The sequence below is a fragment of the Suillus bovinus genome (genome assembly GCF_016758785.1).
Source record: "Suillus bovinus strain UH-Sbo-P2 chromosome Unknown EDB93scaffold_47, whole genome shotgun sequence".
Classification (NCBI taxonomy): domain Eukaryota; kingdom Fungi; phylum Basidiomycota; class Agaricomycetes; order Boletales; family Suillaceae; genus Suillus; species Suillus bovinus.
In genome coordinates, this window is record NW_024542103.1 from 98,656 (window position 1) to 125,117 (window position 26,462).

Sequence of the window (26,462 nt, forward strand, 5' to 3'; positions counted from 1 at the left end):
GTTTTCCTGCTTTCTTGATTAAAGCATTCTTGAGATAATCTAACGATTTCGCATTTAGCATCCAGTCGGGCCACGTGCAACCGTGACCTGTTGTCAACACTTCGATATTCCAGACTTTGAGAATGTATACCTACACGATATGTACACCCAATTTCGATCTCGATCTGTATTTTCCAAGTTTGTTGCCTCTGAACCAGGGGTGATCGTTCCTATTAGTCTAAGGTGCGCTCAAGCTGGTGATTTGTGGGTAAAAATGAAGCTGCAACAGTACTGATCTGGCATGGTACCTCATACAACTCGTACAAGACAAATTTTGTGATGACCATGTGTATAAATTGAGTGATGGCGTTGAATGTACTCCCACCCATCATGCAGCACCGAAATCCGGTGCTTATGAAGAGCTTAGCCCTGGCAGGCATATGCATAGACAAATGCAAATACGTAATCGTTCGTTCTCTTTTCAGAATACTTACTTAGTTCACTGGGCCCAGAACAACGTCTGACGCATGGAGAAGCACCTGTGCAATCAGGGTATCGATTTCAACATGCAAAGTTGTTCAATGCATAGTTAGGTATATTCATACGGCTTGCGCGTCCGATGGTAGCTAGCGCTGATCATTCCGAGTCAGACATGGCACATGAGGCGAGGGTGCTTCAAAATTTGCGACAATTCAAATTGAAGGTGCCAAGGCGTTGGTTAATGTATCGGACCGAGCACTGACCCCCGAGCACAGATGATTATAGGATACAGCAGGCCGAAGGCGGTAAGTTAGCTCCTCAACAGCACTTGAGGAATCTGAGGTTGACCCTCGTATAGTCGCCTTCATGGACAATATAGGTGAATACGGGATCACACACTAGTCGTCAGGACGGAACAGCAAGAAATTAGTTTGGAAACTTGGCCCCTTCGAATTGTAAGAAGACGTTGCACAAAATTACCCGCGGTCACTGTCGCATTTACCCGTGGGTAATCGTCCTTCCTACTGAATTACTACGGCAGTTCGGTTTAACCATCACCACCGTCGCCCGCCCTAGGCTTGCATGCGAATTGCCAAGAATATGTATTTCATTACCAGAGCTGCATGTCTTCTCTTGAGTCTCCGCCGAGTATAGAACGAGAACAGGTATAAGATCGGCGCGGCCAAGTCGAAAAGGCTTGAGGGACGAGCGTTTCCGACTATTGCAGTGAGTAGCCCTCTTGTGTCAGAATATGCCCATTTTATTGAAGCAACATTCATTCAATAGGTTTTCAAGGATTTTTTTCATAGCAACTTCGTGTATATTGGACAATCATACTTCTGTCGGCGGTGTGTGGTTCCCTCACACGTCCACACCATATATCCTGAAGCACAGTTTACCAGATACCATGAAGCTCGTTCAAATCCTTTACCTCACAATCCTTACCACTTTCAGTGTCGCTACCAATCCTACTAGGGTGGAGGTACCACCGCCACAGTCAAGCTTAAACTGCCCTAACGTAGAACCCCGGAACTGCATTAAAACATATCCGAAATGCCCGGCAATCTCACCAGTGCCTTTCGAAACAACGGAGCCTGAGTGCTGGGTGTGTTGTAGTACCCTTGGCAGCACTTTAGCGCCCGTCTCACGATCTATCAGGTAGGGTTTCTATGTTGCAGCAAACCTACCTGTGAGGTATGCCTCTCCATAGAGGCTCCCTGTAATTGCCACAAGAGGTCCATGCCCTTTCCTTAGCGTACTGCCTATGTACTCCCAGAGGTTCGCGAGGGTAGGTATAAACCTCGCGAGGCCGTGCGGCACCCTCGCTGTTTAAAATAGATGGTTCATATGTTTTACAACACATGTTTCAAACACGGTGAATTCTCAATACTATTATGATGGTGCGACAGACAGTATATTTGGTGTGAATGGGACAGAGACACTAACAACTCGAAGAAGACATGAACGTGAATGGGATACAATAAGACACTCAAACCACGAAGAAGATACACACTCATTATCCCTCTCTAACAGGCCATCTATACTCATCATCCCCCCATTATGCTGGTCCTGATATTCACAAATCCCAGACAAGACTCATCAGTAAATTCACACTTTTCTTGGCCGCCCTTATTTGCAAAATTAAAACTTAATTACAACTTATTTGCCATTATTTACTTGAGCGCGTTTAACGAAAAGAGACGCGCGACAAACAAGTGATCGAAAAGTAGCACGTGACAAACAAGCATGATAAGTGGCTTTTTCAATTGCAAGTAACGTAAGTGAAGTAAGTACTACTAAGACTCATTCCGGCTATGATAGATTGACGAGATGGTGTTGATTACAGTCCATGGCAGCTTCAAAAACATTGGTTTGCGGGCGGGGGAGCAGGCGCCAGTGGGGCGATGTGGTGACCAGGGCGGATGCTGCCATTCGGGCTGAGGCAGAGGCGGAGGAGGAGGAGGCAAACACGGAGGGGGCCTCATTGGGCTTTTGGAAGAGGGTGAAGAGGTGGATGTGGAACAGGGGTCGAGACAAGACGAAACACATCGCTTGAGCTGTGTGGGGGATTGCAAACTGCAGTGAGTACTTGGATGTCTGATAATTGATGAGCACTCACCATTGGTCCAGATAGTGTCGTCTCTGTGTCTCATAGCCTGTAAAAACAAGCCGTCAGCATTGTAGCAGTGTACACTAGGTAGAACGAATGCGAACCTTTTTGCTGACCTCCTCGTCATTTCTCATAGCTAGGCAAAAGCACGGGTATGGGTAACCCACACGGGTAATGGGTAAGGGTACTGGCGGGTACAGGTGCGGGTTAGGATTACCTGACCCGCGCTCTAAGCTGGACCCGTGCCATACCCGTGCCTTCATTGATAGCCTAGTGCAAATGAAGTTTGGAGGTATTGTATATATCAAACTCTAATGTACAGTCGGGAAAAGTCAACATAAGTCAGGAGCACAATTGCAAAACTTGAATTCACCAAACTCTTGCTGTCACCATGCACAAGTCTAACACCGCTAAACGAGTACCCAAAAATCTCTGCCAGAGCCAAAGCTGCACTGGAAGCCACAACATCCAAGAAACGAAAAGCTACTTCAAATGGACTTGGAGATAGCACAAAGACACAACCAAAGAAGGTAAAAACCAACCCACCTGCTGGAAGCACTCTCACCAGCGAGGAGATGGCACACAAGAAGCTCGCAACACCTTCTAAAGATAGCTCTGCATCAAGGTTCTCATCACATCGTGCTTCTGTCATGAGTGAAGAAGAAGAAAATGCCTTACATACTGGGAGCACAGTTGTCCATATTGGTCTTGATGGCAGTGAAGCTGAGAGCCAAGCTGGCGGTGAGGAAGACGACACCAACAATGCAAGTGCCGAAGATGACGCCAACAATGCGAGTGCTGAAGAAGATCCAGAAGCTGAACTCGGTATGATCCTGTAAAAAGCAACCATAGTCAAAATCTGACATGATGAAATCTAGCGAGACTCACCAAAGATTGGACTGCTCCCATTTATTCCTTCTTCAACCCCATTCCTGTGATTGGCCACGTCAACAGACGAAGATTCCATGCATTCAGTTGCTGCACGAGAGGGTGCAACCAATTGATTCGTGGTTTCCTTGATAAAGCAGATGCGAAGTCCACAAGCAATATGTGGAAACACGCTAAAAAATGCTGGGGAATGGAGACAGTTGAGATTGTCGATAAAGCGAAGAATGCAACAGTGGCACAAGAATCAATTATCAAACCTCTCTGTACAATGGGTTCAATTACAACAGCTTTTGAAAGGAAGGGGAAGGGGAAGGTAACATACTCACACAGACAGCATACCAAAACCGAGAGCTGAGCTGAAATAGTGTGATGGGTATCTGAGAGTGTGCGGCCATTTAAAATCGTTGAAGACCGTGGCTTCCAGTCGTTGATGAAAACAGGGCGGCCTGAGTGTTATATCCCATCAGCATCAACAGTATCACACAACATTAAGCTTGTTTTTGCACGAACACATAAACAAATAGCTAGGATGCTTCAGGTATGTCAGTAACAATGTGCACCACACAAACAACTCACTCCTGATAGAACTACAAGGGCAATCTTAACTTCGCTACTGACGCCTGGACGTCTCCAAATCACAAAGCATTTGTTGCTGTGTCCGTCCACTTCGAGCAAGACGGACAACCTTTCAGCTTGATACTGGATGTCATTGAAGTGCGTCACTCGGACTGGCGAAGAACACACTGAACCGCTACTACAGTATAACCGACTGGTCAGAAGTTTATCGGATTTTGATGGGTAAGTTTTCTGTCATACTTTACCAGTGTACTTTACTGATGCTGACACCGCTTCCAGTACTGCACCCTTGACACAAACTATCATATTTCAAGGAGGCCGAATGGGGAGCTGAATGGATTCAAGCTGCGGAGAGTATTGTTTGCGACAAGTTCAAGTGCTCTTACACAACCATTACTAACAACACCGACTCGTATGATGCTGTGGATGAGGACGAAGTCCAGGAAACATCAGTGGTATGTATTGTCTTGTTTAACTTTACTGTTTTCTCACCATTGTTTTAACCAGCGAAAATCTCATAACATCTTTGATGAACTTCCAGCGTTAGCAGCACCCAAGCAGTCAGAGCTCCGTGATGAGCTTGATTCATACCTCAGCACAGATCTGGAATATGTTGCTGACGTCTTAGCTTGGTGGACCGAACGGAAGGCAATGTATCCTCGACTCTCCTGAATGGCCTTAGATTATCTGTCAATTCCTGGTGAGTTTTTTTATCAGCCTCGCGTCTGTTGGCAACTCATCTCGCTCATTATATGTAGCGATGTCAGTTGATGTAGAGCGAATTTTTAGCCGCAGCCGCCTCTTGCTATCTCATGTCCACAGTTGCCTATCTGCCCAGTCTGTCCGCGCATTGCTTTGCTTAGGTTCCTGGAGTCTTTTAGGGTTGGTCAAAGACCAAGATGTTATGGCTGTTGCTGTGATGCCCGAGGTAGTTGGTGAAGAGAATGAGCTTGACGACGGATGGGATTCGATTCGATTGTAGTTCTTATTATGAGCTGTTTACATGTATATACTTAGTACCCATAGTACACCTGAATACCCATGGACCCATACCCAAACCCGTACCCAACAACATGGGTCTAGTTCCACACAGGTATGGGTGCGGGTACAGCACGGAATACCCACGGGTTACCCGTGCTATTGCCTACCCAGGACTCGGAGGCAGGGTTGGTAGAAGGCCCAGCGATGACAAGTGAGGGTGGAAGATCCACAGGAATTGGACCTACTGAAGGACTGGCCATGACTGGGAGATCGAAGGTGTGATCACCTAACTCCTCCCAGGCAACAACCTTGCTGCGCCAGGGGTGCGTCAACAAACAGGCATCGTCATACCCGATGCTGTGCCAGTTGGGCCAGACCTGAGGAGTCATGCCCCGAACTCAAATCAACTCCCTCAAGCACGAACACACGAGACCTGGAAGGTAGGGACCACTCCCATAGTGCCGGACCGCATCAGCCTACCCAGATGATGGAAAAAATGAAGGGGAGAAAATATGACAATGCTACATACCACAAGTGTACTGACCTGGGTTGTCAGAGAAAAGTGACTGTGGCCTGGAGGAAGCTGCTGAGTGCCAGTGATTTCCTTGAGGCTGGTCAAAGAGGTGTCAACTGGAGTAGACATGGTATTTCAATTGAAAGTGTTGAAAGTGTTGAGATCAGGTAGAAATCAAGTTATATTTAGGTTGAAATCAGTTATCACAAGGATGATGTTTCAGTAAAAACAAGATCAGTGATTAACAATGTAAAATTTCATTAATTGTTTGTCCTTGTTTGGTTGTGGTTCAACTTTTGGCAATTGCTGGCACCTTGTGTTCAACTTTGAAGTTATCAATAATCAGTGAATCAGTTGATCAGTTCCTCACAGAACATGAACTCCCCTGCTACAGTTAGATTCAATGACCCTCCGGTCACTGAATATAACTCAATGGATGTGGATGGATCAACTGTGTCCTGGATGTCAACAGGTATGTTCAACATCCATCATACCTTATCAATTTACCAGACATCCTTAGATGGATTATATCTTGGGCCGGCTGATGATCCAGAATCATGTTCTGTGTCATCCAATGGTCCGGAGGTCTTTTCTCCAATTTCCGGTAAGTTTATCAATTGATATGATGACAATCTAATCATCCATGTTCACTCAAATCTCACAGATCATTCACCTCCAGCTCAATGTGATCAACCAGGCCTCCCAGTTCACCTGGACCTATACCTCAGGCCTGAGGATGATCTGATGGCTGGGATGCACAGTGAGTATTATTTAAATAATCTAACAATGCATGTTGACACAAAAATCTTGCAGATCAATCACTTCTGGCTGAACCTGATATGCCCAGTCTAGCCATCCACCTGGATCTGTACCTCGGGCCTGATGAAGATCTTATGACTGGAATCCCCGGTATGTTCATCAATTCAAATGAAAAGTCCAGCCATCCCTGGTTACTAAAACCTGACAGATCCATTACCTCCAGCCCAACCTTATCAACCGGATGTACCCATCCACCCGAACCTGTACCTCGGGCCTGATGAAGATTTTATACCAGAATTCCCTGGTCTGTCAATCAAAACATCTCACCATCTCTGTTCACTAAACCCTTACAGATAAATCTCTTCTGGCCCAGTCTGATCAACTGGGTTTCCCCATTCACCCAGACATGTACTTAGGGCCTGAAGATGATCTGATCAACTGTGATGTGAAGCAGGAGTGTGCTGATTTGAATAGTGAGGTCTCAGGTGCGCTGGTAGTATCCAGGTCATGTAGGTTTCTCCATACCATCCAGGTTTCCTTACTTAATTCATCTCCCAAGTGATTGCAAAATCTCCCAAACGTGATTTGCCACACCCAGATGTCACCTATGAAGAATTGCTTGCCATGGTCTGGGAGTTCCAGCCATTTCAGTCTTACAATCACACAGGCAGTGAGTATCTGATATAATCATTTATCTTTCTGCTAATTTGTCTTTTAGTTCAATCCATTCAAGATTGGCTCCGGGATTACAAACAGTGACATGGACATATTCCCAACCCATTTATGCAACAACTACTCGAGGCTGAGAGACCATTCTGAACTGCCTGGGCAGAAACATCTGACAAACTCAGAAGAGCTGAACGTTTGACTTCTGAAATGCTCAAGGTATTAGATTCCCTCATTCTTAGGTTTGAAGATCAAATTCAAATGTAAATTACACAATTTCTGTTAGTAGACAAATTACCTGTGAACTTCCAAATTTTTATGAACCCACTCACATCATGTAAACTACTTAATTATGGATGTATTAAACTCCCATTTCCGATTTATTCACTATCTGAGGACTACCGAGGCCCGAGTATTGATTACCAGGTCCATGTTTTGAGTCTGGCGCACCAATAACCTACTTCCCATTGCATCACATGGATATGTACATAAGGGGAGACAGTGTGGGATAAGTCCATCACTTCCTTCCCCTCGCTCTAGTCACCCAAGGAGTGCTGGCTAATGGCTTTGGCGTTGAATTACTCCAGGTGGTCCTCGCTGATGGCTCAATCACCACTTTCTTTCCCGCATCCTTTTTGGAGCTGGCGATGTGTTCCTCCCTTCCATTGCAACATCATCGTCAACATCACCAGTGTTGCCGTTGGTTAACCCTGCCAGGAGGTTGCCCATTCATGAAGTCAGGAGTCCACCATGTTTCACCCGCTTGACAGGGCGAGGCTTCAGAATTGACGGTGGGATTGCCGTCTCTGCATGTGATGATGAAGGACCTTCTCCGGTTCTGGTTCTCTTTTTGGTGATCTACCATCAGCCGAGTCATTATCATCATCATCATCCGTATGATGAGTGTCATTCCCAAAATCACTGTTGGGTTCGGAGGATGAATCCCTAGGGCTTCAGATAATTACCCTTTGTGTGTTTTTGACTTTACCCATCCAATGGGAAGGCGACCCGCCTGATACGACCGATGCTACCATGTCGCCATCTTTGTTCTTCCACACTTTGAACATGAATGTTGATCTTTTGCCTTTCTCCTGCCAAGCATACCAGAAATTGAGGAGGGCTGTCATGTCCCAATTTTGCAACTTGGAAGGCTCCTTCAAGTCAACATCCACTGGAAGATATCTTCATGACACAAAGTCATCCTGGCATTGAAGAATGGCACTCTATGGCACTACTGCTTTGTCAATCCCCGAACAAATCCCTATGTCGATGCATTCAACAACATCCCGGATGTAGCAAGGATTGACTCACAATAGTGTGATGTGAGAAAAGCCCTCACTATGGCCTTCTTCTCCTCGAGTTTTGTTTCGGTGATGTCTGGAAGCAACAGCATCCCATCCTCGTCAGTGTCGAGCTTGAAGGCTGGTTTTTGGATTCTCTTGCAACCTCCCTTCATCTGTCAGCCACCTTCCCGTGCCCCGGCACCTATCACAGAGACCATCAACACACCCCTCCGGGTATCAACAGTTTAAACACTCACCGAACTATTCCTGTGTGTACTCCTGCCACACTGGCTCGATGTCCTCCCAGTCCTGTCTTCATGAAGCTGTCCCCATCTCCTAATGCCTCGTTATCATCATGCCTGCATGAAATATATTGAGTTGAAAGATCTATAATGACAGGTAAAATTCACTCACATCCCGAACAGCACCTCGCCCTGTTCATTCTTTCAAGCTGACAACACAAACACTCTCATCCCACATTGCCTCCACATCTCCTTCGAAAAGTGCTCCATATATGCAGGTCCCTTCTGGTGGGCGACCTGTGCTTGTATCTTGGGAGGAGGACAGTTGTTGGACCATTCTTCAGCAGTTTCTTTCGCCTTCTCCAACTCGTCGTCGGACAATTCAGCCATGACTCTCTTCACAGCCACTTGATAATGCTTGAACATACCAGGATCTCCTGTCTTTTCCCCAGACTTGTCCTCGATCCTCTTCAGCACCTCTTCCTGATTCTCCTGGTAGATCACCATCCTAGGTGTCCATTTCCTGCCATACTTTATCATGTCCTTCCTTTCCTTCTTTTTCTTGTTGTTGAACAACCAAGTCTTGTACATCTGAGCATTGAAGGAAGTGTAAGACATTAAAAATTTGTTTCACATCGCAACAAGGATGTATCACCTGCTTCCTCTTTTTCCATTGTCCTTGGTCCACCTTTGGTGCAAACAACCTGGCAGCCCTGGCAATTGCAGTGAAAACTGCCCGCTTCTTGCTCCTTTTCGCATAAGTCCACTCAGGAAGGTAGTTCTTCAGCTCAGAAATTTTGGTTTCAGTGAGCTTCTGTGTCTGAGGTTGACATGCTCTATGTCTTCCAGGAGACAAGCAAGTGGAATGACCTGATCTTGCCATGGTGACTCTGATTGGTGAATGTGCTGAGGATAAGGAAGGCATAATTAATATTGGTTCAAAGTTCAACTTTGACCAAAGCCTAACAGTTGGTTAATTAACCCATATTGGACATGATGCCATTAATGAAAATAAATTTGTAATGAACAACCAATACTGCACAACATTTCACCTACAGGTCCATGCCTAACTCTCCCCCGGAATCACCAACACTTCAGCCTGTTCCGGCACCACCTACTTGGGAAGACTGTCCTGATAATACTTATGAGCAAGACCAAGGCTCATTTGAACCTTTGCAGCTTTCAAAAACAATGACAAGTGAATGTAAACTGTTGGAGTGTCGTTCAAACCTTGCTAAGTATAACAAATGCAGAGCCAGAATGACTACCTGAGGCAATGGCTCCCAAGGCAGAGATCATATCTGCATCACCTCCTAGATCGAGAAGCTCCTCCAGAAGATAGGAGATGTGTTGTCTGCAACCAGGATGGGGTCTACAAATGTCAAGATTGTCTTGGGGAGCCACTCTATTGCACAGGATGTTGCAGGAGTCAACATTGTCGCAATCATTTCCACTGGATCAGTCAATAGAATGGTCAATTCTTTGAGCAAAGTTGTCTCGCTCATGTCGGACTCGTCATACACCTCAGTCATGATGGCAAAGAATGTCCTGCACTTGCAAATAGGTGGGATTTGTTCGAAGGAGATGAACCTGAAGACCAGCTTGAGCCTGAAGATCTACCATCTGTGCCGGGACCAGAGTTCCAGCCTAAGGAAAACACCATAATCATTGTCGACAAGTCTGGAGTTCATCGCCTTGAGGTTCAATGCTGTGATTGTCCAAACACCATGAGTCCGGACATTCAAATGTTTTGACATGGATTTTTCCCTGCATCATTCAACAAACCAAAGACTGTGTTCACCTTCAAAGTGCTCGACAATTTTCTATTGGACAACCTAGAATGCAGCACCTCTGCAATGAACTATTACAGCAAGCTCTGGCAAATGACCTCCAGCATGTTTCCTCACCTTGTTCCGGTAATTATATATCTCCTTCATCTAAAGGACATTATATTGACAAGGCACTTGGCAAGGATCGATACAGAGAGCCCATGAGAGTCACTTGACAGTGGAGGCAGTTGAAGACCATGAAATGGCATGGCTTCACCATTGTTCCAATGCTACGAATGCCAGAGATCTCACATTGTTTTGCCTGACATGTCCTCAGCCTGGGATAAACATATCCTTGTCAGGGAATGAAACACTTGATGAGTGAGTCTAGTTTCATACTTAAGTAACCTAAGTGATGATAAGAACTCCAAGCTGGAAATATACCCAGTCATTGTGATGGACAGTAATTTCAAAGCTGAACACTTGCATCTCATCAAGCCATTTGATGAAGTATGGCTTGCAGATGGGCTAGAGTTCATGGTGGGAAAGGACAGGTATAAAGCGCATCTTGCGGAGGCTGCTGACACTTTGGAAAAATCTAGCTGCAACAATCACCGGGCGGTAAATCAAGCAAATGTGGCTCGGCACAAGCTGGAGTCAATGTGTATTGGGGGAGTTGCTTGTACCTGCTACGGCTGCTTTGTCCCTCATGCGATGGTTGATTTTCAGAAAGGCGAAAGGCAAGCCCAACATGAAGTTCTACATTCACGAGTTGATCATGCATGGTTTGCAGACAATGAACATGGACTATGCCCTTTGCGAGGCTGCCCAGCACAACATGGAAGGCATTACCAGGGCTGTCACCTTTTATGACATCAACTGTCAATACAACAAGCACCTTTGGGTTCAGGTGGATTGAAGCTAATTTCTTGAAATGGTACTGGAATTGACCATCATTCCTGGCATCGGTTTGTGGCACGTGCATGGACATCAAGACAGCTGCTATGTCTGATATGTGTTGAATTTCATTGAAGACATTGGCTGGATAGATGGAGAGATCATGGAGACTCTCTGGGCACATCTCAACCTAATTTCCCCCGCTGCTCGGGGAATGTTGTCCCCTCATCGACAGGAATGTCTCGATTTTCAGATGAATGATTTCAACTTCTGCAAGATGATCTGCATGAAAAGGACCCTTTGCCGTAAATACAAGCAGGTGAAAAATTGCATCACCGAAAGTGAAAAGGCTTTTAACAGACTCAATGAAGCAGCACCTGCCAATTTGAAGACAGAATGGTTGGCCAACAAGAGGATCGCTCAATCCAGCAGAATAAATGATCCTGCGGTGATGGATGTTTACGAGATAAATATCAAGAAGGGTAAGCTGACCATGTCTCCATAGAAGTCCGAATTAATTTCACACTCAGCACTGAGCAAAAAGGAGATTGAACTTAGACTGCTAGAGCAGGGTAATGCCCGTAATGCAGCACCATATCGGAGATCTGTGGCAACATGGATATTGATGGGGTTGACAATCAAGGAGGCTCAAATTGCATTGCTCATTGAGGTCCGAAGAATTGGAAAACAAACTATGGAGACACAGAGATTAGACCTCGCCCAGCAACAAGATTGTCTCCAAGGCCAGATAGATGTATTTACACATTCTGCTGTCACACATCTCGGAGAGGGATTTGATGGAGATGACGATCATGATGACTTGAACGTAGACATCCTAGATGATCTCGATGACGATCCAGAAGATTTTACTGAGACATCTGATACATGGACGAACTTGCCCGAGCTCATTATGATCCCATTGCCATCAAACCTCGGGGTAGATCGATGCAGACGCTTGATGGCAGAGGATCTCATTCCACTGGAGATGTACCTTTGTGAAGGGCAGGCAAATGATGCACTTCACAACCTCTGCATTCACTTGTGCAACAAGGCAGTCCTATTCCAAATGACAGTCAGCAAGCCAAATCTCAAGCCCTGAAAACTCGAGCCTGGTCGCAGGGACGTCAGTGCAGCAGGCTGTCTCCCTGCATGCGAGTATATATACCAAGACCAGGAAGCAAATTATGAAACTTGACATGGGGCATGGCTAACTTCAGAAGTACAAACCCCTGCTTCATGAGCAGCTCAAAGTCAGCACTGCTGTGGGTGATCCAAATGCCTATTGTAACAATAGTCGTGGCGCTGGGCTTAAAACCCGTGTTTTTGATACTCATGTTAAACAGTATTCATCTGACGCATTCCCTGACATTCCAATCCCGATCCCGACGCCTGACCCTGACATGAAAGCTTCGGACCCAACGTTTTCGCATCAGACTTGTCCTCCCTATGTCCTGTCCAGTTGTATCTACCCCCACTGGTGCGTATTTACTCATTTCGCATTACTAAACACTAGAGACAGTGCTATTACATGTTATCTACAAAAAGGTGCAGTACACATGCTCTTTTACATACATTCGGACCCAATTTTGTGCTACTGTTTTTGCCTAATGCACTCCGAAATCCTACATAGACATTATTTAATATCTAGTACTTCCTACCTATTGCATTACTTACTTTTCCCCACTCAGTAGTAGGATGGAGGTCATTGGATATTAGTAGTACTTGTTACAAGAACATCTAGACACTTGGGCCCCTACCATTTTTCTCCTTATCCTCCTCGTACCAGCCCTCGCATCATACCCTTACCCCGACCTCACCCTCGTTATCCTTGTCATCCTCACATTCCCTTTCGCCCTCTACCTGTCGCTTCAGCAGAGCCAGTACATCTGGCCAGATCCTTTCGCTGACGAAGCATACCCATGCTCCATTCCACCACCCGACTGATCCTGTGGACAGTCCCTTTGCCCTTACCGTCCGGACGGTAACCTATGATATGATGCATGCCGCATCCCCTTTGCCCTTTTCCCTTTCTTGATCTCTGACTCAATGCGCAGTCGCACATGCAACTTATACTTAGCTCCACAGCTGCACGATCGTGCCCCTGCGCGTTTCACTTCTTATTTTGACCTTTGACTCACTTTCTTATCAAGCACGTTCTGGTTCGCCCATGTCTCGCCTCGAACGTGCTTTCCTTTTATGGTTATGTCCTTTACTGTTTACTTCTCTTGGTAGTACAAGTTATCACCCACTAATACGCTTCCTGTCCTCTATATAAACTCGCTACCATGTACTATATTCCCTAACTTGAATCTACTTGGTTCTTGACCTCCTACTCTCACCAGAGTGATCCTTTCTGCCTAGCCAGCAGTCTATATTCTATCTTCTTATCTGCTCCTCGCGGATAAGTCCTTAGTCTCGATCTTTACTCATCGACTTCGTTGACAAGCAAAGCCCCTGTTAACTAGTTGGACTTCTGTCCTTCTAATTAACGACGATCTTACAATTAACCTTCGGGTGTCGTAAGCCTTGGCAGATACAGCTCATCGTCTAGCACCCGCTTGACGTAAGCTACCCGATTTGGACATAGGCGTCAAATCTTACTTGCCGAAGCCTCGCCAAGTAAGACCCCTAACCTTGGGCTAGCCCAAGGACGTCCTCGACCATTGATGACACACGCTCTGTTTGAGCATCGCCAACAGATACCATCCAAGTCGTAACAGTACTTGATTGTATTGCGAAATATCTATCTCCTCTTTTTCTCCGAAACACTCCGGCACATCCAACACTCATTTGACCAACAATCCAACATACTTCCGACACATTCCTTCACCATCTGATGCATTCCCAACAGTCTGACGCATAGTCCGATGCCCGACACGACTCTGATATTTTCAAACCCGACAGTTTCCCTTTGGACAAGTAGTTCTTAGCTTTGAACTATCTTCCTATTATCAATAACTAACTATCTAAACTAATACCAAACAGCTACCCCTATAGGATTGAATGCACTTGCTCTGCAAGTATAGCAGACTAGGTCGTGCTAATATCTACCTAAATATTTGTTGTCTAGTTAGTATGATTTCTGCTGAGCCCAGCAGGAATCAGCTTTCTACATCGGGCTGACGAAGTGGTGGCCTAGTCCAGAAGACACACATTGAGCTCCACGATGAAGATGAGGAATCTAAACTGTGGGGTAAGTTGGTGCTAAGCTAAGCAAACACAGATAGACCTGGGTGCAAGTGAAATTGTCGTCCCAAGGGCAGCTAAATGAGTAAAGGAAACCTCTCTTTGTAAAAAGAGGGACACCAAACAACTAATGAAGTACTAAGTCTAAGTAATGCAGGAAGCGGAAACAATGCAATGTGCAGAAGGTGAACGCGTGCGATGACATGCGAGTGCGTAAGGTGAAGGTTGAGGTGTGCGACGCGAAGGTAGTGCACGTGAGCAAAGGTGAGAGACAAATGAGCGAGAGAGAAGAGAGAGAGATGAGGCGAGATGAGTGTTAACACCCCAACTAAGGTTGGCTGATGCTAAAGTGGAGTCCGAGAACTGAAGTGCGCGAATTTAGATAGTCACTTGCAAACAACGAGTAAAATTCTTAGTATCTAGAGACACAGAGAAAGTGGGCGGAAAATCGACCCAGAAAATAGAGTAAAGGGATAGTATAAGTAAAGTAGATAAGTGGCGCTAGGCATGCAGGTCCGATGTAGTAAGCCAAGTAAGCTAGATATAGTACGTGAGATAGGTAATAGGGTCTCGGCTGCGGGCGTAGCGCTAGGCCAAGAATTAGTGATGGAAACAATTAGTTAAAATGGAAATATAGTGAGAAAACACACCAATGGACATCTAAGGACATGGGGAGGATGGGTGGACAGATTTGCGGATGATGCTGACACAGATGCGCAGCGCGTGTGAAGTGCGAGTGGCTGCAGCGGAATCTGCAAAGTAAAATATATGAAGCCCTACTGCACAAGACGTATCCTTGGGATTAGAGCTGGAGTGTGTAGAGAATGTGGGAGAATTCGAGGGAAGTGCCTGTGGAGATGTGAGGCTCTACAATGAGTAGGAGCATGAGCACTGGTTGAGACCATGGTGAAAGGGAGAGTGTGAGGGAAAATTATGACTCACTCCTCAACCTTAGTGGACAATATAGACATGAGAGGCTCTGATTCCTGTGACACAAGAGCCCCAAGAACATATAGAGATCACCCCGCTCAAAGCAAGTGAGGATCGCTGGAGGTGTGCAATAATGAAAGGAGGGTAGTTTCAGGCAGCACGAGCACCACATGAGCCACACCAGGAGGTGCTGGATGAAATGAACAAGGCATGTCATTAATAGAATGGTGGGAGGGCGCACCTCAGAGATAAGTTTCCCACAACATAAAAACCCTACCTCAAAGGTCTATATTGATACCGAGAAGTAATGCCTGAGGTGTGTTGTAGCTACTACATGGACTGAAGAAGTTATTTGGACTTCTCGGTCATTTTTTTCTCGATGCAAGTAAATGTGTCATGTCGTTTTCCAAAAGGTCAAGAACTTAGCACAGACAAGATCCATTGATCGAGCACAAACAGAGATGCACCATTGACTTGCTTCTGACCTGTGTTCCTGATAAGCTCTGACACCTTATTATTAAAGTGCACCTGCTCAGAGGTCGCTGACAGCCGTGCATTCATCTGAGACCATGAGACGGTTCAAGTTGCACAGTAAACACTGTACTCAGCATATATGTATGGTACTAAGGCGGGCAGGGGCTCAGTTAAACCGGTGAGACTCCAGCCAAAGTGCTCTTCCTAGATATATAACATTAAAGCGATATGAGTCTGGACCTTAATCATGAATTTGTTTATAACATATCAGTTTTTATCATAATATACAAGAAAGAAAGCATTGGACTCACACATCGGGGTTATTGATATTTAGGTGATGTTTGTATGTCGTACCAAATGTCAAGAAAATATTTGAAATTTAAATTGACATACAAATGGAGACATAACAATAAATTTTGGCTGTGTTTTGGACGAAGTCCAGCATTGGCAAACATATTCCTGCTGACCATACATATGCCAATAACAATAAGAAATTTAATTGGATTTTCTGTGTGTGCTCAGATTTGAAGTTTAATTCTGACCTAAAACATCGGACAAAATATAAAGTTTGGGACATCTGCTTATGTACAAAGTTTTGTCTGACAATTGAGACACCCTGAAAATTTCAGAAAGTCTCAGTCTTCAACTTTTTGCCCCATTCAGGTTTGTCCTAAATTTTTTCCCACAATTAGTAACAGACAAAGTCTGTGACATACTATGATGCTTTATCTTACCTCCATCCCCATTAGCACTGTCCACACCCATTCTCCTCACCTGCCCCGCCCATCTATAAGCAGTATGTATTGGCACCATGTAAGTTGCACTGGTCTTTGCTGCATGGTGCACTGGTACTGATAGGCTTCATTCAGTGTACAACTCTAAATGCTTACCTTCAACACACTCCCTCTATTAGTTCTTTGTATCATGCTGCAATAGTATTCATGTCATCTGTTCCTCCTATGACACCCTTCATCCAGCCCGGATGGGTCGCTATCTGTCAATCATGTTCCGAACCTGCTGAATGATAGGTTTGCAAAGACAATTCAAAGGGTAATCAAGGTCGTTGGTATGTGGTAGTATATCTATTCATGTCTATGATTTCATTGTACTAACTGCTGAGGATTTAGTGCCGACGTAAACACCCCTCAAACAATGAACCATGCCAGTACTTCTGCTAAGACTCACCCAGATTGTCTCCCACACAATCACCAGTCCTTCCCCACAACCCTGCTATGCCAACCCTACCTATGCCAATCCCACCTATGTCAACCCAGCCTATACCAACCCAGCCTATACCAACTCATCCTGGACTGCCACCACCACAGCCAGTTGGTGACGTGTCCTCTCACCCACGTCTGTGCGCTGTACCTGGATGTAAGTTCACACAAATCACACCTGACTACAAAACCTTGTGCTGTCGTAAGCATTGTGTTGCCTTTGGTGGGTGTTCTTCAAAGACTCACAAGCCCACCCCTGCCAAAAGCCAGTGAAACATAGTGATCGACCCTACACTTCAAGTACCACCCAGACCTGTCGCAAGTACGTCTTCTGCCCCTACCATGAACTCCAGTAGTATGTCTCAGGCCATTGAGGCTGAACCCTCTATAATCTCTCTTGCCATTGCCCATGCTCCTCTACTGCCTACTCCTGCTGTTGCCCACACTCCTCCACTGCCTACTGCTGTTGCCCAATGTACTCCTCCACTGCCTACTCCTGCTGTTACCCACACTCTTTTACAGGGGAACACTACATACCTGCACCATTCAAACAAAGGTAAAGATCAGACACTGCCTCCATCAGAGGTTGGCATACATGCCAACCCTCGTTACCCATCGCAACTCCCACCTGTTTTCACTCAGTGTTATGCTGAACAAGAACAGCAGTTAAAGGCAACAGAACATCAAGCTGCCAAGTAGTGTGATCTAGAGCACCACATGAAGAATACTACGGAAGCATATGGATGGTCAAAGTTGTGTTTTCTTAAGTATGGCTCATACTACATATCCTAATAATAGCTTTAGGATGGTGCAGAGGTGACCATGTGTGAATTTCAAGATGGTATCACCCTGCCACAATTCAAGGTGACAACTCGAGTACTTCAGGCACTTGGACTATACTCTGAAGATGACAAAGAGGTGCAAGTCCAATACTTCAACACATCTAAGAGCCGATGGTGCACTGGTCCAGCAAGGGCATGCACTCATTCTTGGCAGCCACCAAGTATACATGTGCAACATAGGTATTGCCATCACTCCTGAGTTTGATGAGATCTTCAAAAGTAACTCTCTTCATGCTGTTCCCAACATCTGTACCAATCTCAAAGCTGAGCATGCTGCTGTTCATCTGTCCAACACTTGCAAACAGCTCAGAGCTGCTAGCATTGTAGCCTCTGATTCAGAGGAGCCTGAAGATATGCGGAAGCAGAAACATTTGGGTCACTTACTGCAAGGCAATACTCACCATGCACACACAAACACAGCCAGCTCCTCAGCTGTTCATCCCTACTCACCTCAATTGGTGATAAAACATGAGCACACCCTTCTGACACCATGTCGGTCACCCTCAACATCAGACTTGCCTCCGTTAATTGTGAAACACAAGTATGCCACAAACCCTAACTTACAGGATGAGATAGAGATCTTTTTTGATTCTAGCTCTGATTCTAGCTCTGAGGTTGACATTACTCCCCATCAACATGCACCACATTCAAGTCATTGTCATTGTTTGCCATCATTGGACAGCAGTAGCCAGAGCGATGGTTCTACTGTATCTGAGTGCTTGTCATTGTCTTCAGGTCACTCTCCTGAGGATGCTGTTGATGTTGATGCCTTCAACAATGTCAGGCCCTGTCAGCTTCTATGCATGTGAAATTGCGGATGGGTTCAAGAAGTATGATAAATTCTACAGAGTTGGACTGTCCTCCCACGTTGCATTCTCACTGGTATTTGGAGAGGGTGTACACTTTCATCTGTCAACCTTCTCAAAGCATCAGAAATGATGGGACTGTGCACCAGCATCCTCACAAACCATGTTTATACAGGCAGGCAAGAGTGACACAGGTTTGTATTCAGCATTCATGAAGGAAAATCCATTACCTGGTGCGGATGTAAAGGCCGCAAAGAAGCACCTCCTAAGACTGCAAGGGCGAACACAGGTACTATTCTATGATATCTGTTTTCTTTTCATTCATTATGCCGTTGTTGCTGTCTTATTGATTCCTTACTCGTATTGTCAGTAACTTGTGGATATACTCATCATGACACATCAATAAAAGCTTTGTGGGTTCTTTTACTTGCTTGTGTATGATTCTGCCAGGACTTTGGATGCAGACATTTATGCTAGAAACAGAAATGAGATGTTCACTCAGCAAAGTCCAAATGACATATATAAATGAAACACCACTCACCAATTTACAATAAAGACCACAAGCATTGCAATTTAACTCATCATTCAAACCCCTTCTCTATAGTAGGGTATGGGTAGCACCACGATTGTTACACTCGGCCTTGACGCTGCCTGAAGCAATAAGTGTTGCTTTTCCTCCACCCAGTGCAGCACCCCCAATAGTGAAAAGTAGATTCAGACTTGTTGCAGTAGTGGAATCAGGCATAGTTGCAGTTGCAGTTGCGCTTCCAGGACAGTTTGTGGAGCAGTAAGCATTGCTTTTCCTCCACCCAGTGCAGCGCCCCCAACAGTGAGAAGTGGATTTAGACTTGTCGCGGTAGCGGAAGCAGGCGCAGTTGCAGTTGCAGTTGCACAACTTTTCAAGAGACTTGTAAAATGTTGGGTTAGCCAAAACAGTGCATACATGTTCTGCTGCAAGACCTTTCAACAAAGACAGGTTGGTGGCTGTAATAGGGCTGCTCTTTGCGCTGTGAGGCTGATGGAGGCATGATTATATATTGTAGAATAGCGTGATAAAGACAAATAACAAATTGCCTACTCTACTAGTGGCCAGTTGCCAGGGTGTCTCCCCTCTGCATGTAGCTTTGCTTTCATGAGCCGATTCTTCTGAAGGATCATCTCATCTAAGAAAAAAATGTATATGTCCACAAGCATCTCACGGCATATTGAGTGATATTCCCCAAACCAGACATTTGTCTGCTCCACAATCGAGGAGTTGAATAGCCAGTTGCCACTGGCATCCTGCAGCTCATCAAAGTGGGTAGGTTTGCAGTGTTCCTGACACCATGCATCTTCAACTGAATGCTTGCACTGGAAGTAAAACACGTCGACAGATAGGCCCACACCTTTGAAGTAAGGGTTGTTCTGCACATGGTAAGACAAAGTGCAATTGTTGTCGTAAAAGATGTGGCTGGGCTTGATGCTCTTGTTGTGAAATACCCTCTTGATCATCTCCTATCCACTCATAGTTAGTCTGTGATTGCAAGTGAGGGAGCATCGGCCTTACCACAATGCTTGTGACACCCTCCGCTCCATAAAATGTCTCACGTGCAAGAATAACCCCACATGGTGAGATGATCAACTGTTCATTGTGGGTGCGGTTACGATCAAACTTTGCATGAAGTTTCCTTGGCTTAGTTTGCTTCATCATCTTCACAGATCCCTCACCAGCAACAACTGGGACCTCAAACTCCTCTTCTACAGGATCATTGGCCTCAAGGTCAGCAGTTGTGACATCACTAGTATCAGAGTTGGTGGGCATGGCTACATATGCACACTGAAGCTGTTCCTAAAGCTGAAAGTGTGCCTGGCAACGTTAGGTGTATACTTTCTCAATGGCCTGGTGTGTGGGGTCATCACATGTCCTAGTCGACAGTATGACACTGCACTCACAGTCCACTATTGTGCAGATACGGAGGTGCGTCATAAGATGGTCAGGACAGAATCTATTGCAATTATTGGAAAGGGGTTCATGGCAATTGTGAATGCCGCAACATGGATGGCCTACGGTTATCCCATCCATAATGACAATGGAAAAATTTCTGTCAAGGGTGCCATCTTCATTGTTATAGAGAACAGTGCACTTGGTACAATAATGACGGAGCTCCTCCTGACCATAGAGCCGGATGCGTAAGTTGCGAGCACGCATTGGTGCAGTGAATCTATCTTTGTGGTCACCTCCATGCTTGACCTCCAGCACTTGACCACGAAGTTGCAAATATTTGATGAGGGATGTTACAAGAACATCTAGACACTTGGGCCCCTACCATTTTTCTCCTTATCCTCCTCGTATCAGCCCTCGCATCATACCCTTACCCCGACCTCACCCTCGTTATCCTTGTCATCCTCGCATTCCCTTTCGCCCTCTACCTGTTGCTTCAGCAGAGCCAGTACATCTGGCCGGATCCTTTCGCTGACAAAGCATACCCATGCTTCGTTCCACCACCTGACTGATCCTGTGGACAGTCCCTTTGCCCTTACCGTCCGGACGGTAACCTATGATATGATGCACAACGCATCCCCTTTACCCTTTTCCCCTTCTTGATCTCTGACTCGGTGCGCAGTCACACATGCAACTTATACTTAGCTCCACAGCTGCACGATTGTGCCCCTGCGCGTTTCACTTCTTATTCTGACTTTTGACTTACCTTCTTATCTGCACATTCAGGATTCACTCGTGTCTCACCTCGAATGTGCCTTCCTTTTATGGTTATCCCCTTTACCAGTTACCTCTCTTGGTAGTACAAGTTATCACCCACTAATACGCTTCCTGTCCTCTATATAAACTTGCTACCATGTATTATATTCTCTAACTTGAATCTACTTGGTTCTTGACCTCCTACTCTCACCAGAGTGATCCTTTCTGCCTCGCCAGCAGTCTATATTCTATCTTCTTATCTGCTCTTCACAGATAAGCCTATAGTCTCGATCTTTACTCATCGACTTCGTCGACGAGCAAAGCCCCTGTTAACTAGTCGGACTTCTGTCCTTTTAATTAACGACGATCTTACAATTAACCTTCGGGTGTCGTAAGCCTTGGCCGATATAGCTTATCGTCTCGCACCCGCTTGACATAAGCTACCTGATTTGGAAATAGGCGTCAAATCTTACTTGCCGAAGCCTCGCCAAGTAAGACCCCTAACCTTGGGCTAGCCCAAGGACGTCCTCGACCATTGACGACACACACTCTGTTTGAGCGTCGCCAACAGATACCATCCAAGTCGTAACAAGGGAGAGTTGGACGACTCTGCTCCAGACGTGGTCACCTGAGAGGCCAAACTTGAAAGGAAAGGCAGGTGGGGGCACAGCACCCTTTGAAAAGGAGATGTTATAGAAGCGTGCACAGTTCAACATGGACGTCCTGCCAAAATCAAGTCAGAACACTGAAGTGATACTATTGACAGTACTTACCATAAAACGAGATTCAGTACTCTCCACATCCACACAATGGCTATATCAACATATTGATGACCACCAACATGGAGCACATCTGGTAAATGTGCATAATAGGTCCGCTTGCAATCATGTGCAGGGACTTTATAGTCGATTGAATAGTGGTGATGGAAACCGACATGACAAGCTGTAAGATTCGGGTAAGTGTCAGTACCTTGTCAAAGATGATATTGTAGATGCACACCATCACATTTGAGATGGACAGAGTACGTAGCAATTGGACTGCGATTAAGTGTGTACAGGATTGCAGGACGCTGCTTGGCTCTCATTAGCTTATTCTTGTTGGTACAGCCATGAGATATGCATGTCTGCTGTGGTGGGTAGAGCAGAGACATGGCTGTAATATTGCAAAGTTCACAGGCCCAAGAGGATGATACTAAGCAGAAGACTCACTGATACCATGTTTCTGCCCATATTGCGTGAAAAGAGAGAGTGTATTGTAAAGCCCGAAGTTCCCCTCATGCCAAATTGTGTCTTTTAATGCTGTCCAGAATGCTGGCACATCCTCCAGTACAATTTGACAGCTGGCAGAGAGAAAGTGGATGATACTCGGTGATAGGTTACAGTCGTTTGCATTAAAAAGTTCACCCCTTGATTTGGACGCAACATCTTTGTATGTATTTGTGCCCACAAAAAAACCTCAAATATTATTCTCAAATGTGTTTGCCGGGTGACCTGTCACACAAGAACTATATGATGTAACAATATCATGTCTCCACACCTCACAGAACAGTCAAGGGAGAGGATCATTGTCTGGCATTCTAAGACAATTGCTGAAATAGCTCAACTTGCTGGGTGCAGTCAGCAAAGTATCTACAAAATTCTGACAGACTTCACCGAGATTTTGGACAGACAAGAGATCCATTTGTTCATTGCCATGGCAAGCCTTGTACTCTCAACCAACAGGACCTGTCATTTATCACATCCATTCTCAATGCCAACTCATCCCTACCCTATTTCCTTGATGAAATTTCAAGAGCAGCTGCTTGAAGCACGAAAATGTTTCAAGTCTCAATTCCCACGCTCTCGCACAGCCTTCATCGGCTTGCAGTCACACACAAACGGACATCAAATTTTCAAAGGCAGCAACAGAGCAAAATGAGTTGCTGGCAGAATTTGCCAAAGAAAAATGAAGACTATTATCAATCAGCTTAAAACGAGGCTTGGTATCCAATCAATACTGTGCAGTGTGACAGTGGCCATTGTGGTTAGGGTTAGAGTGTACATTCAAATTTACCCACCAAATACATACAAAGATGTTGCGTCCAAATCAAGGGGTGAACTTTTTAATGCAAACGACTGTAGCAGGCAGAGAGCCAGGATCATAATCTCCTGCCTGAACAAGGATTATGTTGTTCTTAAGGTTTGTAGCAAGAAAAACAAAGTGGACTATAGATGCAAGTGAGAGTTTGGTCACAGGGGACAGGACACCCTGCAATTCCTGCAAGCACTGGAGTAACAGTAACGTCGACTCAGAGCTCATCGTTGTACCTGCATGCAATTACATCATCAGCAAAGTGTTGTATATCACATGATCTGGTACTTTGTTTGTGCGTGTATTTATTTATATATATATATTTCTTACGCACGAGTGGGGCAATTGGCACGAATGGGGCAAACGGGGCAAAAAGTCGAAGTCCGAGATGCCCTCGAAAATTTAAAGTTTGTGCCGGTGTCTACAATGTCCTGGCGCTGAGATATATCTAAAGGATCAATAAAATCTGTCGGAAGGTTCTCAAGGGCATCTAGCACAGCAAGGGACATTGGGGAAACTGAAATGGCCTTGCAATCCATGGTCGCAAGGCCACAATCATAGCATAGACGCACGAATAGTAAGCACAAAGACTATGGCATAGAAGTAAATGAGTATTGAGTACCATCGGCACACTCAGCAACTGCAAATTTTCAAAGCTCCGTGCTTCCCCTGCCAAATCTCTCCGAGATCGACCAGCCTGGCTACTCCACTCGAGCATCCGTGGGAGCATCCGTGGTAGTATACGCCAGGCTGGTCACGAGCCTAGGTGAATACGGGATCACAGACCAGTCATCACGACGGAACAGCAAGAAATTAGTTTGGAAACTTGGCCCCTTCGAACTTGTCAAAGTAGACTTGTGTCGACGAAGGTAACTATTGTAAGAAGACGTTGCACAAAATTACCCGCGGTCACTGCTGCATTTACCCGCGGGTAATCGTCCTTCCTACTGAATCGCTACGGCAGCTCGGTTTAACCATCACCGTCGCCCGCCCTAGGCTTGCATGCGAATTGCCAAGAATATGTATTTCATTACCAGAGCTGCATGTCTTCTCTTGGGTCTCCGCCGAGTATAGAACGAGAACAGGTATAAGATCAGCGCGGCTAACTGTTGAAAAGGCTTGAGGGACGAACTTTTCCGACTATTGCAGTGAGTAGCCCTCTTGTGTCAGACTGGCCATTTTATTGAAGCAACATCAATAGTTTTCGTAAGATTTTTTCATAGCAACTTCGTGTACATTGGACAATCAGACTTCTGTCGGCGGTGTGTGGTTCTCTCACACGTTTACACTATATCCTAAAGCACAGTTATACCAGATACCATGAAGCTCGTTCAAATCCTTTACCTCACGATCCTTGTCGCTTCCAGTGTCGCTACCAATCTTACTAGGGTGGAAGGAGCAGCGTCCCATGATATCATGGTGTGCCCTGGCCAAGACAAGTGCATCTCTAAAACATCTCCGAACTGCCCGATACAGTCACCGTTGCCTTTCAATTGGGGCAACGACTGCTGGGTGTGCTGTTGGTTTGAGGACTGAAGAAGCTAGTTGGACTTCTCGGTCATTTTTGCTCTCGATGCAGGTAAAACGTGCCATGTCATTTTCCAAAAGGTCGAGTACTTAGCACAGACAAGATCCTTCAATAAAGCACGAACAGAGATGCATCATTGGTTCTCGTCTGACCTGCGCTCCTGACAACTTGAAGGCGTTACTTGACCCTATTGTTGCGCTCCACTGAGAGATGGCTGACGGGCGTGCATTGATCGGAGGTCATGGCCCATGCGGTGTAGCATAGTGGGCATGATATCGTTCATCGCAATCGACTCGTACAAGAAAGTATAGGTCCACCCGTGTCCACTACTTATTCCAGTCATACCAGGGTATACTCATTTTGCAGGGTGTCACAGCGTCCGAAGATCATTCAACTAACGTGAGGACTTAAGAGAGTGGATCGAAAGCTTTCAAGACCAACCAAACTATGCGATCTATTCGAAACGCAACGCGACAACCTGTAAGGTTGTCCTTGTGGCTCATGCACATGCGATGACCCCGCAACTCCGATTTCAGACACTGGTAAAAGGAGATTATCAATAATGACCATCTGACGGAACGTACGGACAGAGACTGGCTCAGAACACAGCACCGTCGCCTACAAAGACATCTTGAACGATCATCGTATCAGTCTGGCTGTGATAGCAGTGCCAGTGAAGAGATAGTACCAGTGAATGCGATCTGTTTTGTTTGAAACGCAAAGCCGCATCAGAAAATTCTCAGATTGCTTACTTCCTTTTTCGTCCTTAAATTTTCGACCCGAGAACGGAAAAGTGCTTGACAGTGACAAGAACCAGAACGCCTCCTTGTCGTGACCGCGAGGAGCAACAGGTGGAGAGGCAGCACCCTGCCAATTTCAATCTCCGCCAGTTCCAACGCAGTTTCCTATCTTGGTATGTGCCAAAGACTGATTCCCGTTTTGGATAGCATTGCATTGAGTTTGGTGTGTGCTATCCAACCGATATAACCTAGTCACCACGAGCCCCGTATCGGGACGTTCAAACTCTATTTACCAAACCCTTAATACGCACGCCAACCATGGTAATACCTCCCAGACCCCCGTGACCCCAGGAGTGAAAAAAAATATGAACTTTGACTTAGTTCCATCTTCCGAGTCTGAACTTCAAGCTGAAGGTCCATGTGTATTCCCCTCCACATCTCCTCAACGTCCTTGTCATCTTTCTGCCGTTACCAGGAGCCCCAGCACTCTCGGCCACCATTCGAGTTCTCCTCCAATCTCTCCATCATTGGTTTCTACAACAGGATCAGGTATGAATGACTTATGATCATTTGTCACTGTTGGGTAGACTCAAATGTGAAAACAACAACAGGAAACAGTGTCGTCGATGGCCCGTCTAACGGAGCTGGGCCACACAATTAAAATTATCACCCTGAGAACGAATATGGCGATCCTTACCATCGCAGGACCACATTCTTTGAAGACCAACATCTTTTTGACCGCTTGTAAGGCAGATCTATCAATTTCAATGATACATCGGAAGTCATCAGTGACGGGGTAGGAATTGTTTCGCACACATCTCTTAGTTCTTAGTCCTGATGATACGTGT

General features: G+C 45.6%; 8 protein-coding genes across 8 annotated transcripts; 5 read left to right on the forward strand and 3 right to left on the reverse strand.

Annotated features, from left to right (window-relative positions):
• Window positions 1-1,074: 1,074 nt before the first annotated feature.
• EDB93DRAFT_1159563 (uncharacterized protein) lies at window positions 1,075-1,866 on the forward strand. The gene is given in 5 exon segments (XM_041450002.1): window positions 1,075-1,101; window positions 1,114-1,185; window positions 1,248-1,307; window positions 1,362-1,564; window positions 1,618-1,866. The coding sequence occupies 2 exon segments, from the start codon at window positions 1,367-1,369 to the stop codon at window positions 1,711-1,713; spliced, it is 294 nt and encodes a 97-aa protein (XP_041305500.1). The 5' UTR covers window positions 1,075-1,101; window positions 1,114-1,185; window positions 1,248-1,307; window positions 1,362-1,366; the 3' UTR covers window positions 1,714-1,866.
• Window positions 1,867-5,112: 3,246 nt separating this feature from the next.
• EDB93DRAFT_1252533 (uncharacterized protein) lies at window positions 5,113-5,657 on the reverse strand (the record flags this gene model as incomplete). Its single annotated transcript, XM_041453292.1, has 3 exons — window positions 5,113-5,391; window positions 5,443-5,490; window positions 5,544-5,657. 3 exons carry the CDS (start codon window positions 5,655-5,657, stop codon window positions 5,113-5,115), a joined length of 441 nt encoding a protein of 146 aa, XP_041305501.1.
• Window positions 5,658-5,903: 246 nt separating this feature from the next.
• On the forward strand, window positions 5,904-7,046 carry EDB93DRAFT_1294507 (uncharacterized protein; the record flags this gene model as incomplete). The annotated part of the gene is made up of 8 exons (XM_041454598.1): window positions 5,904-6,000; window positions 6,049-6,132; window positions 6,193-6,288; window positions 6,342-6,437; window positions 6,496-6,591; window positions 6,641-6,796; window positions 6,847-6,957; window positions 7,006-7,046. The coding sequence occupies 8 exons, from the start codon at window positions 5,904-5,906 to the stop codon at window positions 7,044-7,046; spliced, it is 777 nt and encodes a 258-aa protein (XP_041305502.1).
• A 1,636-nt stretch (window positions 7,047-8,682) lies between these two features.
• EDB93DRAFT_1089401 (uncharacterized protein) lies at window positions 8,683-9,069 on the reverse strand (the record flags this gene model as incomplete). The annotated part of the gene is made up of 1 exon (XM_041446204.1): window positions 8,683-9,069. The coding sequence occupies one exon, from the start codon at window positions 9,067-9,069 to the stop codon at window positions 8,683-8,685; it is 387 nt and encodes a 128-aa protein (XP_041305503.1).
• A 2,112-nt stretch (window positions 9,070-11,181) lies between these two features.
• EDB93DRAFT_1252536 (uncharacterized protein) lies at window positions 11,182-12,243 on the forward strand (the record flags this gene model as incomplete). The annotated part of the gene is made up of 3 exons (XM_041453293.1): window positions 11,182-11,215; window positions 11,282-11,626; window positions 11,675-12,243. 3 exons carry the CDS (start codon window positions 11,182-11,184, stop codon window positions 12,241-12,243), a joined length of 948 nt encoding a protein of 315 aa, XP_041305504.1.
• A 5,117-nt stretch (window positions 12,244-17,360) lies between these two features.
• Window positions 17,361-18,732, forward strand: EDB93DRAFT_1105682 (uncharacterized protein; the record flags this gene model as incomplete). The annotated part of the gene is given in 4 exon segments (XM_041447522.1): window positions 17,361-17,507; window positions 17,756-17,954; window positions 17,974-18,251; window positions 18,529-18,732. 4 exon segments carry the CDS (start codon window positions 17,361-17,363, stop codon window positions 18,730-18,732), a joined length of 828 nt encoding a protein of 275 aa, XP_041305505.1.
• A 1,722-nt stretch (window positions 18,733-20,454) lies between these two features.
• EDB93DRAFT_1089446 (uncharacterized protein) lies at window positions 20,455-20,847 on the reverse strand (the record flags this gene model as incomplete). The annotated part of the gene is made up of 1 exon (XM_041446207.1): window positions 20,455-20,847. A coding segment is annotated over one exon (393 nt), but the record flags the coding sequence as incomplete, so codon positions are not given.
• Window positions 20,848-24,600: 3,753 nt separating this feature from the next.
• Window positions 24,601-24,991, forward strand: EDB93DRAFT_1159565 (uncharacterized protein). The gene has a single exon (XM_041450003.1). It carries the CDS (start codon window positions 24,667-24,669, stop codon window positions 24,880-24,882), a length of 216 nt encoding a protein of 71 aa, XP_041305507.1. The 5' UTR covers window positions 24,601-24,666; the 3' UTR covers window positions 24,883-24,991.
• Window positions 24,992-26,462: the final 1,471 nt, after the last annotated feature.

Excerpts from the sequence above, each read along its gene's own strand:
- EDB93DRAFT_1159565 (XM_041450003.1), top strand. The coding sequence starts at position 24,667 with ATGAAGCTCGTTCAAATCCTTTACCTCACGATCCTTGTCGCTTCCAGT.
- EDB93DRAFT_1159563 (XM_041450002.1), top strand. The coding sequence starts at position 1,367 with ATGAAGCTCGTTCAAATCCTTTACCTCACAATCCTTACCACTTTCAGT. Across the intron at positions 1,565-1,617 it reads CAACGGAGCCTGAGTGCTGG|GTAGGGTTTCTATGTTGCAG; the intron begins GTGTGTTGTAGT and ends ACGATCTATCAG.